The sequence below is a fragment of the Tyto alba genome, unplaced genomic scaffold, assembly GCF_018691265.1.
Source record: "Tyto alba isolate M040663 unplaced genomic scaffold, T.alba_DEE_v4.0 Super-Scaffold_9, whole genome shotgun sequence".
In the NCBI taxonomy this organism is placed as follows: Eukaryota; Metazoa; Chordata; class Aves; order Strigiformes; family Tytonidae; genus Tyto; species Tyto alba.
Genome location: NW_024881330.1, coordinates 2243780 through 2255796, shown reverse-complemented (window position 1 = coordinate 2255796; position 12017 = coordinate 2243780). Strand labels below are relative to the sequence as shown.

Here is a 12017-nt window from a genome sequence, read left to right as displayed (position 1 = left end):
TACCGCCTACTTCCATATTTATGTAGGTATGTGTGCATCTGAGCAATCGTACCCTGCTGACTCGAGCATCCTCAGGGAGGTTGGATGGGGCCAGGAGCCTCTCCCTCCACCCTCGAATCCCAGGATGGGGCCTCAAATTCCACAGAAAAATTGTGATGTTTCTGGCACGCTTTAAGGTCACTGAAGGCACCAGGACGTGGCCAAGCTGCCCAGTGAAGGCATCAGCAGCAGAGTCGTCTCAGTGATATAGGAGGAAAAAAACCACAGCTCTGCAAGCCCATGGCAAGAAGAGAAAGGACAAATTTCCAGTTCTCTGGGCAAAAAGCACTCAAAGTAGCCTGGCTTACCTTGGAGAATCTTGCAGCTCCACTGATGGCCCTTGATGGAGGGTTGATTCAGTCTCCTCCTGAAAGACATTAACGCTGTTGATCTGGGAGAGGTTAGCTGACATGAGTACCCCAACAGCAGCATCACCCCCAAGCAATCACCCAGCCAGGCCACAGTACCCACATCCCATTGACATCACTTTGCCCCTCCTCATCCACCTTGGCTAAAATCCAGGAGCCCAAAATACCAAGTTTTTCCAAGCTTTGAGGATTTGTGGGGTTAGGAAACCCATGTCTTACTTCCAACAACACTGAAAAGGTATTTTATAGAGCAAATACGGGAAAACTATCACCCATCCTCAACCATGAGGTTCACTAGATGCATAGGTGCTACTGGGGACACCCGTCCTGAACAGCAGAAAGGACGGGAGGGCTCCAAAACAAAGACGCATCATTTAGCAGCTTATGTGCATCCATGCCAGCTTGGTCCTTAGAAAATTAAATGACCCTTGTAGCAGATGGCAAGGGGGAAGAGAGGTGGGGGGCAAAGTCACAGGGTGGGAAATACAAGGGTGTACAGAAGGCAAGGAAGAGAAGGCCAAGGAGAAAAATAAAGCACAGGGAAAACGGGGACAGGATCTAGAGGAAAACAAGCTCGAAGGGGGACTTGGAGCCCTAAAAACTGACCCGTGGTGGCCACCTGAAATATTATCCCACTGTTTGCACACTCGTTTTCAAAGCTGAAGCCAGGTTGTTCTGCCCCCGGCCAGGCAAGGCTACGTCTAACTATGCAGCACCCTGAAACCCATCCCAGCTTCACCCGATGCTTGCCAAGCATCAAGGCTCTCGTTATAAATTCCGACTTCCCCGAGTTTCTCTTTCGAAGGCTTTCAAGGAAGGCCAAAACCACACAGGTATTTTTCTTGAAAGCTGATGCTGAGAAGCTGCTGGGTTAACTCATTAAGGGGGAAAAAAAAAAAAAAAAAACAACTGAGTTAATTATAGGTTGGTTATAGCAATGTACACTTTTGTTCCCTGGGAATACGCCTGCTCTCATATTCACAATCCTTCAGCCACTGTCAGAAATCAGGTTGGTAAACTCAAGGGCAGCCAGCCACAGTCTTTCAAAAAAAAAAATTCCTGCATGCAAATGTCTGGCAGTTGCACTGGGAACACCGGCAACACCAGGACACTGGCTGCAGGCACCCCTGGGGGGGTTTCAAGACTGCAGCTTTGATCACATTCATCCAGGAGAGTTTGCTGACATTTCAGACCCTGTTTGCAAGAGGAATGGAGACTCATCACGGGGAAGGGAAAAAACATTTCTGCTGGTTTTACACACCAAGAGGACAAGAGCAATATGTAGGGGGAATCAGCCAGGATCTTTGCTCTCCAGCATCATCCCAAGAACAGCAGTAAAGACCAAATGCGTTCGAAAGGGATGCTTGTCAAGGTGAGACCAATCGCAGCCTCGTGCTTGGGAAGTGATGGAGTCACCCAAGTCCTGGTGCTCTCCATTAGTGCCGGTTCATGCTCTTGGTCCAGTGCCAACGTGTGACTGATTCAACCCCAATGCCAACGTGTGACTGATTCAACCCCAATGCCACATGCATCTGAGCTTCAGGCAATTTACGGCTTAATTTAATTCAGGATGCTCAAAGGATCCCTTTCAGGCGCTTGCACGCAACCAGAAGTTGTAGGACACCACCCTCCCAGCTCTTTTAAGAGCAAACCACGAGCGCACTCCTTAATCCTTCGTCACAGGGACCACCACATACCAATCCAGATGCAACTCCCTCCTCTGCTTGGACCCCATCCTGCAGGCTCGAGCCACCACCTTTCCCTTCTCCAGCCTCTCGCTTTAGAGAGCTTCTTGACCAAAAAGGAGACAAAGAACACAAGTTTTTTCCCAATTAAGAAAACTTCTTGATAATAAAAACGGTCCAAGGAGAGCAGAGTTGGGCACAGCACTCTTATGCACAACTCTGGGGTGAACCCAGATGTGGAACCCCAAGACAGTGGGGGGGGGGTAAAGCCCCACTGATGCCATCTGCTCCCCTGGGTGCCACCACCAGCCCTCCATCCAGCCAAGGGGTTACCTGCTGATGGTGTTTTCCTGCAGAGGCTTCTCCTTGACCCCTGGCGATTTCTTCTTCTTCCCTTTTACTGCAGGGGGCTGCACGTCAGGACAGAGCAGTGTAAGAGAAAAGGAAGTCCATGGAGCAGGTTCAACACCTACAAAATACTTGGGACAGTCACAAGGGTCACCCCAATGTCCAGGCATGGAGAAGGGTGGCTGATACCTGCACCGTGCATGGTGTTTCCTCCAGCTCCTTCTTCACAGTCTTCCTCCTGGGTGCCTTCGGCACCTCCTCTTCCCCCTTCCCCGACTCGCTCTTTCGCTTCCTGGGGACAAGAGCAAATTTGTCCCACCCCGGCCAAGCAGGCAAAGGCTGCAACAAACCTCTTGGTGGTGGAAACAGGCCGTGGTACGATTCCACACTGCCTAATCCTTGCGTCCAGCAGCACTAAGAAAGCGCTCCCAAAAAGAAATTGGAAGGGATTTCCTCACTGACCATTCTAGGGTCAAGTTGCCCAGCAGAGCCAGTTGCAGAAAGTATGATAATGTAATGCTGGAGGCCCCCCAAAATCCCCTGCCATGCCCCATGGCACCCACCTGCTACTGCTGCTCTTTGCCTCACTGGCCCTTGAGACTCCCATGGCTCTGTCATCCACCAGCACTTCCAGATGTGACACAGGGTTAGACAACAGTGTCCCCAAGGATGGCCACTGCAATGAGACCGAGATGGCAGATGGCCAGTAGCACCTCATTTTTGCTCTCAGAGAAAAAACCCAGCAGATGCTCGCTCCACAGCTTGACCCTGAAGTCTGCAGGTACCCACAGGGTTAAGCTCAGCGTTAACAAGGACGCGATTAAAACACCAAATGGAAAAAAACTTTAGCTCAGTCCCTGGGCTGCTCTTGGCGATGGTAAAAATAAAATTGTTGCTCAAATAAGAGGAAAGCCCCCCTCAAGCAATATAGGAATTCACAGTTCCAGGTGGGTAGATGGGGGCTGTGTGCTGGGGCGGATTTGCACCCCCTCAGAACAGCCCAGGGTATGCAGCAAGGATTATCCAGGCCCTAATTACACCCAGAAAGCCACAACAATAGAAAATAACGGAACACAATAAAGAAACAAAAGCAAAGTTAAGATATTGACTCCCCCCACCAAAGCAGGCTGCTGGGCCACCATCGCCCAGCTACCACCTCTCCTTCTCATGGCTGGAGCAGCCAGATCCCCCCAGATCACTGATCCCCCCTAGAAACTCAAGACCTCAGAGGGTGCAAGAAATAAAGATTAAATTCAAACAATGTCAAGGTAGTCCACATCCACAAAGGGCCTTCAGCACTGAGGAGAAAAGGGGGCTTTTCCAGGAGAGAAAACAAGCTACAAAGCACTGCAAGACACCCTGCAAACTTTTCAAGGAGTAGAAAACACATTGAAAAACTTCCCTATTTTACCAGCCTTTGCCAAGCCCTAGGCACTTGCAGCTGCCCAGCGAGACCACGCTCAGTCAAACGCAGGGTGACACACGCCTTCAAAACCACCCAAACAGAAGAAGACCTCACCCCTTGCCCTGCTGCCTCCCTAAGGGTAATACCCCACTGCAAACAGCTTATTTAAAGACTCCCTCAGCCCTGATTGGAGGCCCCCAACCCAAGATGCACCCTGGGAAGTGAAGTTTTAACCTAAAAGCTGAATTTGAGGAGATCCTCCAACCAGCATCTCCTTAGCAAGGAGACCTGCTAGGGGGAAAATGCTTTGCACAGCTCCATTGGAAGGTGGGGCCAAACCTATTGCTTTAAAAACATCATAGGAAAATCTCCCTGCCAGATAATACACCCCCCCACCTCCAATTAGATTATTAAATTAGTGCCTAAAATCCAGCTTTTCTCATCGGTCTCTTACCTACCAAAGCCCCATGGTTGGATTTGAGGAGGTCTTTGAATCCAGACTGGGGGTGCACAGGCCAGGTGCTATATGCTGTGACCCATAGGGCCCCCCCCCCCCCCCCCAAATCCCTCCCCCAAATCCCTCCCCCATCCCCTCTTCTCCAGCCCTATTCATGCAGGTGAGTCTATTGTTTTCACCTGCCCACGTTGTCATCCAAGCCCTCCCCACAGCTGAGTCTCAAAACGGCCCCAACCATCCTCAACCCCACGGAAGCAACGCTGCTGGGAAACACCTGGTGCAAAGGGGCCACGGGGGTGGGGTGGGGTGGATTTTACACTGCAAAGCTTCCCCCCCCTCCCCCCCAAAAAAAAAAAAAAAAAAATCCTGGAGTTTGAAGGAAAAAAGAAGGCATTGCCCCACGCTGAGATCCCCTGCCGGGGTGAGTAGCGGGGGCCACTTGTTCCCCTGGGAAGATGCTGCCCAGTTTGTGGCGGGGAGCGGGTCACCCCCCCCCAGAGGCAAGGCTGGCTCCGGGAAAGCCCCTTTGATCCTGGGTTGCGCCACCCGGGGGGGAAAAAGCATCCCAGCCACCTTTCTTGCTGGATGAGTAAAAGTCGTCAAGGGATGGGAGCCAGCCCCGGGGCAGGGAGCAGGAGAGGACGACTTCATGCTGGGGCTTGTTTGCTCTTGGCCGCCTTCTGCCAAGCCTATATTTGATTTTCTTCCATTTTCACCCTGGGTCCCATATAGATTTATTCAGCCCTGATGCTTGGTGAAGGTTTTTCCCAAGCTCTCCACGCCAGTTGGCATGTCCTTGATGGAAAACGATGGGGTTTGCAGAGTGGGTGAGCTGGGAGAAACCTGGCCCCACCTGAACCAGCTCCAGTTTGCCCGCCCAAGCGCAACCTGGGTTGAACCGCTTAATAATGAAGATGCATTTCATCAATTTTTATATATTTGCTCTTTGCAATGGGGGGAGATGGGAGCCGGAGGGCTCCATCCAGGGGTCTGCAGTGGGGAAACGTGGATCACAGAAGGGATGTGGCTCATCCTTGGGGAAAACCAGGATGCAACTGGAGTCCTTGGCAGTTCGGTGACACAGCGGGGAGCTGTTGAGGGCCGTATCGATGACAATATCCAGCGAGCTGCGATCTCAATCGGGCTGAAAGCAGCTCCCTCGTCAGCAGAAGAATAAATACTTCTTCCTCCGCGCTCCCCAGTGTGCAGACAATTGCGGCCATGCCATTAAAAGCAATTTTCTTTGCAAACCGCTGCAATATTCATCAGGAGAAGCCTTGCCGCCATTCCAGATGAAACAGTAATTTCACGTTTCTGCTCCAGCAGCTCCTTTTGGATTGGAAAATCCAGGAGGGAGAGAAAAGTCCTTCCTAACATTCTCCTGGGATCGCGTGCAATCCTTGAAGCCCTGACAAGGGCAAGTTGGCTGGGAAATTGTGGAAATGGTTTAATATATTCAGACAGTTATAAAATAAATTCATGCGATATAAAAGCTTTAATGTATGCCAGGCTATTTTTTTTTTCTTTTCTCCTCGTTAAAGGGCTCAATCTGCATGGTGTTCCCCGTGCCCTATTGACATGAACAAGATTAATCATGCACCAGCGCAATCTCATTAACTTCATTACAGAAACGAAGCCAGGCCCTAGTAAAGACTAACAGACTTTTCCGTGGTGACACACACTGGGGACAACCCAGCTCAGCATCCCTGTGCCGAGCACTGCACCCGTTAGGGTCCCGTGTGCATCTTGAAAACTGGATTTTTCCAACCCCTGGACACTTTTCCATGAAATTTTGCAGGATTTCATGCTGTTGCCCAGTCTGGCTCTTGTTTTATGAGCGTGACTGAGTAAAACTGTTCCGTAGTTCAACAGTATGAATCAGAGGGGGGGAAATGAGGTGGGATTTGTCGGCATCTGGCTGGAAAAAGGAAGAAAGTGGATCTTATTTTATTTCTTCATTTAGTTTTCTATTATATTTTGTGGTGTATCGAGTTTTGTACAGGAGCAGGGTCTCATGGCTATAGCAGGGTGAGGGCACCAACAGTCCCGGGTGTTGTGGAATTGCTCGGGCAGCTGTGAGAGCTGCAGCATCACTACCCAGATATTGGCTTTTTTTTTTTCGGGGGGGGTGGGGGGGGGTGGGAGGGGGGGAATATGTGGCCAAGGGGCCACCCAGGGGGGAGCACCTAGGGCAGGAAGCAGCTGGAGCTGGGTGACAGGGTGTGGGGGTGCACGATGGGTGCTGCTTTGTGGCACCCCCAGCCACATCAGCCCAGATGTTGTGCGAGGCGGGGGGGGGGGGATCGTAGGGTTTGAAGGGAGGTGGCGCCCAGATGTGGTCTGGGGGGGGGGGGGGAGCGTCTGGTTGATGGTGGGGTCGTCCAGATGTGGCTGGGGGCGGAGCGATCGCGCATCCAGATGTGGTGCGGGGTGGGGGGGGGGAGGGCGCCCAGATGTGGTGCGGGGGGGGGGGAGAGAGGGCGCCCAGTTGTGGGCGTGGCGCCCCGCGAGGCCCCGCCCCTCCCGTGACGTCCTCGGCGTTCTAATTCCCACCGTTGCCACGGGCGACAGCCTCTCCGCCCCGCCCCTCCCCGAGCCGCTCCGTTCCTCCCCCCCCCCCTCCGCTCTTACCATCCCGCTCTTCCATTGGGCAGCGACGCCGCCGATCCGCGCTGTCCCCGTCTTCTATTGGCCGCAGTCGCGCTTCGCCCCGCCCCCCCCGCCCTGCTTATGCTCCGCGCCGCGACGGGGCTGGCGGTTGCGATCGCTCCGGGCTGGCGGGGCCGGGCGGGGGCACCGGGGGGGTGAGCGGAGGCCTCGGCACCCGGGGGAGGGGGGGGGGCCGCGGATTGGGTCACTTGGCGAAGGGGGTTATTTCTGTAAGGTGGTTTGGGGGACGGGGGGGGCGTCCCTTGGCTGCAGCATCTTTGCAAGGGGAGGGGGGGGGGGTGTCTGTAGAGGTTTGCACACCCCCCCACCCCCATCTGAGGTAGCTCTGTAAGGGGAAGTCTGGGAGGGTTTCCTTCCCCCCCCTCATCTGGAGTAGCTCTATAAAGGGGGGGGGGGGTGTCTGTGGGGGTTTGCACACCCCGTTTGGCTGGGAGGGATCTGTGGGGTTTTACTTCACCCCCCGCCCGCCGGCTGGGGTAGCTCTGCAAGGGGGGGGGGGGTGTCTTTTGGGGTTCCGTGTTGTGTTATGTACACCCCCCCCCCCCCCCCCCAATTTGGGATAGCTCCCCAAGGGAGAAGCGGACAGCAGGCTCGCATTTAACCCGATGTTAGGTGCGTGGGGATTTGCAGCGTAAGAGAGCAGGGGCGAGCGGGGGTTTAAACCCCCACCCAGGACAGGGTGAACATCCCCCCCCAGGGGTTAGCAGGGTGTGGGGGGTAGGCCAGGAGAACCAGAGCAGCCCAAGGAGGGGCCACCGAGCCCCCAAACCCCACCCGGTGAGGTCAGGCAGGAGCCCCCAGCTGCGGGCGCACCCCCCCCCCCCCCCCCACTCTCTGAGCCCGTGGATGCTGCACCCCCGGAGATGATGCCCCCTGAGGAGGAGAGCCCTGATGGCGGTGGGGAAGGGGACGGGGACAGTGGCCTTGTCCTCCTGCGAGCCCTGAAGAGCGGCAGCACCCGGAAGGTGAGGCACGGCGGTGGGGTGGGGGGCACAGGGTGGCAAAGCACCCAGCTGATGCTCCGTGGGGCTGGGTACCTTTGGGTCCGTGGGGGGTGGTGGTCCCCATGAAAGGGGGGGGTGGGGGGTGGGGATGTGCAGGTCCATCCCGGTGATGAAACCGTGTCAGGACGTGGCGAGGGGGGGCTGGATGGGGAAAGGCTTGATGCGCGATGTGCGGTGGAAACAGGTCCAGTAGCTCATCCACAAGCAGAACTGTCCCATTGCTTAATCATCTCTGAAACTCCGCTCCTCTATCCCATCTTCCTCCGCTGGCTCCATCCGCAAGCTTCCTAGTGGTTTAACCGAATTCTCCCATATTTTGGCTTTTTTTCCCCCCTTCCTGCCCGTAGCAAGATGGCCCAGCCAAGCACTGCCTGCCCCCCAGCACCATCGGAGGTACCGGGCAGGGTGTTGCTCTCTTCTTCCCCCGGGAGCTGCCCGCAAGGAAAATCGGTGCAACGGCAACTTGGCTGTGCGTGCGAGATGGGGCCGATAGCTCCGCTGGCGTCACTCGTTTAATTAGTAACAACGGGGTGAAGCCAAAGGGGATTGTCCTCGGGCTGCCACCAACCCCGCTGCTCGGCTTTCCCCGCCGTCCCTTGGGTGTCGATGCAAGCTCCTGGGGTCGAGGAAGCTTTCAAGAGAGTTGCTTGTGGCAAAAAAAAAAAAAAAAAAAAAAAAAAAAAAGTTGGATAAACATTAGTTTTTGGGGCTGTTTAAGTGCGTCTTCCGTTAGGTCTGTCCCCCGGGAGCCAGCCTGAGAAGCCTGCAGTGGGTTCGCCCTGTAATCTGATCTCTTCTTGCGAGTATATAATTTTCAAAACTCGTTCTTCGGCAGCGAGAGGCATTTCCGGAGCCCTTTGGCCAAAAAAAAAAAAAAAAAACCCACCACCTGAAAAAACCCCAACAACCAAAAAAATAAAACTCAGTTGGGCTCTAGAGGTGTTTTGGGTTGTTGTTTTGTTTTTTGTTTTTTTTCTTCGTAAGAGTGCAACCTTGGCTGAGCAAGCATCAATCTGATCTTGAGTCACTTGAGCTTGGCCTCTCTGACTGCAGGCAAAGAGGTTGCAACTTTAAACCAGGTTGGCGTTTACCCAGGGCCTTGACTAAATAGCAGGTGCTGCTTGTAAGGGAAGATTAGCAGGACCCTTTTTTTTCCAATTTATTCTGCATACGGACACACCATTTCCCTTGTAAGAGCAATTAGTTTACCCTGTTTGGGTGTATCGGATGGTAGCACAGAGAAGAATAACATAGGAAAATGTTGCAAAGCTTTAACAGAGGGAAAACTGTCAGGGGATATGCAGCATCTGTCATAACATGATTACTTTTTTAATTTAAAAAACACCTGATTAGATTTCCTATTAATGATAGAAGTTTTTTATTTAAAACAAACTATCAATATAGCATCTTCTAGCTGTTGTGGTTTTTTTCACCCTGAAAGCAGCAGGGGCCACTGCACGTTTGCTCCCTTGCAAGCGATCCTCAATGCTGCTGCGATGGTGAATTTTATTTTTCTTTTTTGCCAGAGTTCACATACTGGGGCTGAAGATTTAATACATCTGTTTCCTGTTGGCTCCCTGCCCTGGCTCTCATGATACCCTGTGCCTCCCCCAGCTCCCCGGAGCAGTTTCACGCTCCTAAAATTCAAGCTCTGGATGAAGGTTTTGCCGTTTAAAAACCCAGTTTGCCATATTTTTATTCCCCCCCCCATTTTATTTTTCTTTCCTCTCACTGAGTGCACTAGCCAGCAGTGAGGGCACTTCATTGGGAAATTTAAAACCTTAATCCTGCACTCGTGTTCGTTTAAAAGGCTGCGTGATGTAACCATATTCTCAATAAAAGGTTTTAGAGGTTTTAGCTGGTAATATCTCCCACAGAAAACCAGCTTGCAGCCGGAGTGCTTCATGAGATTAGTTTCATGATAGGGACTTTTATGTGTAGATAGATATTTGGGGAGTAAAAACATTTTTTTTGTGACCTACTGGCTGTCTTGCAGCGACAGCCCATATTAATTTCTGAAATGCCCTTGACTGGGAGGAGAAAGAAATTATTGATAATCTGTTAACAAGGAGAATTTTAAAGCCCGCTTTTGGGTGCAGAGTGGTTCTCTGGCTTTTGTTTTGCTCTCTATCCCACAGGCTAATGCGGCTAAACCAGGGTCACTTGGGCACTTGTTCTGTGCTGGCCTGACTCAAAAACTCATGGGTTGTAAAGAGGACTATTAATCCCAGTTGACAGCTCTGACTCTATCAAAATAGCTTATTAGACCAGTGTGGTTATGGAAATAAAGCAGGTACTGAGAGCTTGATGTTCCAGTTACCTTATTTCTACAGCAAGCTTTCCAGCTGCTGGATCATCTATCCACTTGGAAACCTCCTCTTCTGGGGACAAAACTCTGTTAGGAAATATTATCGCTCCTGAGAGCAGATAAAAATAAGTTCCTGTCTTTTTTTTTTTTTTTTTTTTTTTTTTTGAGCGGGAGGTGGTGTAAACATTTACTGGGTAAAACCTGCAGGGTTGAGGTCATGCTTCGAGACCACGTGCTCATGGTCGGGGTCGTGGATCAAGGGTACCTCCGCTAATGAGCGTGGTAGCTCATGTGTCAGCGCTTCCTAGAGCTGTAGAAATTGTTGTCATCTTTGGCTGTTCCTTGCCTCCGCGTGGGCGTTTTGCTCGGGATTTACTACAGAGCAAATGTCAATATTCTGGAGTGTGCCTTGATGCGAGCTGGGTGAATTAGTGGAGAGCAAACGCAGCTTGAACTTGACCAAGGCTCATGGGCTCGCCCACCTCCGCCTGAATTATTCTTCTGCCCCCTTCCCCAAGCACTGATCCCCAGCTCTTTAGGCACCATCCCTGCTGGGTTGAAGGTTTCCTTGGTGCGAGCCATACGATTTCCTTGTGCTTTAGCACCTCGTGCTCCTTTGTGTGCCATTTTCTTTGAGTTGTGACCGCGGACTGGTAGTGCTGGAAACGTTGGTTGGCCACTAACTTGATGTTGAATGCTGTAGGAGCTCACCACCCAGGACCTACTTAGCAGACAGCTCTGAAGGCTGGGGGCCTTCAGGGTTAGCAGCAAACCGTATCTAGCACTGGCATGGATTTGGCATTGCCCATGAATCCTGGTCCTATCTAAAGGAATTCGCTTCTGGATGAGAGAACAGCTTGCAGATGGGATGACTCATGATGTCCAAAGGTTACTGGGGATCAGTCTGGAGTGTGGCCCTCGTGGCTGTGAGGTGTCAAACCGAGATATCTCAGGCTTACTTCATAGCTTTGCTTGGCTTTGCCTTTGGCTCCAAAGTTTGTTTGTTTGTTTTATTCTGACTGCCAGTTCTATCTCTCTGTGAAGGAGCCCTTGGGGTGGCTCTTGTGGGAACTGTTGGGGTAGGAGGAGAAATGGAGGTGAGAAATGGAGGTGAGACGTGGCGAGTCAGGCTCCAGCAGAGCTCCTGTCATTTCATCTGAAGGGTGTATTTATGTCCTGAGCAACCAACCTCAGCAACTGGTTGGTGTGAGGAAGGAATAAGGCAGCGCTGGAGAGGTCAAATGAGTGAAATCCCAACGGGTTATCCAACAGAGTTGAACCGTGTCTTCTTCCTTTCCTGGGGAAGGATTGAATAAATACACTTTTGATGCCTTTTGACTCCCTTCCCTTAAAAAAAAAAAAAAAAAAAGCGGTAATCTCTCTGTTCCCTGGAAGGGATAACATACAAAATTAAAACAAAATAATCCTTAAGGCTTTAAGGAACATATACAGCAGTTTGGGATAATGGAAATGCTCGAGGCAGTTGAGGCTTCAGGGGATGTAGCAGATGAACATCGTGGGTACCTTTGTCAAATGCAGCTGGGCTACACTTAACGTATTCATGGTATCCACCATCTCCTGAGTTGGTCTGAGCAGTGGAAGCTGAGATGGGCCTAATCCTGCTGCTAGTCCTCAGCTGTGTCCCCGAGCTCTGGTCATCCAATGTCAAGCATGAGGACAGGCTTAGAGAGATTAGGTTGTTCAGCTTGAGGAAGAAAAAGCTCTGGGGAGAC

General features: G+C 51.9%; 1 protein-coding gene across 8 annotated transcripts in view; it reads left to right on the top strand.

The window, feature by feature from the left end:
- The first annotated feature begins 7113 nt into the window (after window positions 1-7113).
- The window catches only part of RHPN1 (rhophilin Rho GTPase binding protein 1), a 43038-nt gene continuing 38134 nt past the window's right edge, over window positions 7114-12017 (top strand). For 7 of the 8 annotated variants that reach the window (XR_006164703.1, XR_006164704.1, XR_004409824.2 and 4 more), the window contains exon 1: window positions 7116-7937. Coding sequence is in view for 4 of the 8 variants with exons in the window: in XM_033011756.2 (XP_032867647.2) it covers window positions 7836-7937 (102 nt within the window). In the remaining 4 variants the exon portion in view is untranslated. Of the gene's footprint in view, window positions 7938-8323; window positions 8507-12017 lie in introns of all 8 variants that reach the window. The other variant, XM_033011758.2, reaches the window with a different exon arrangement.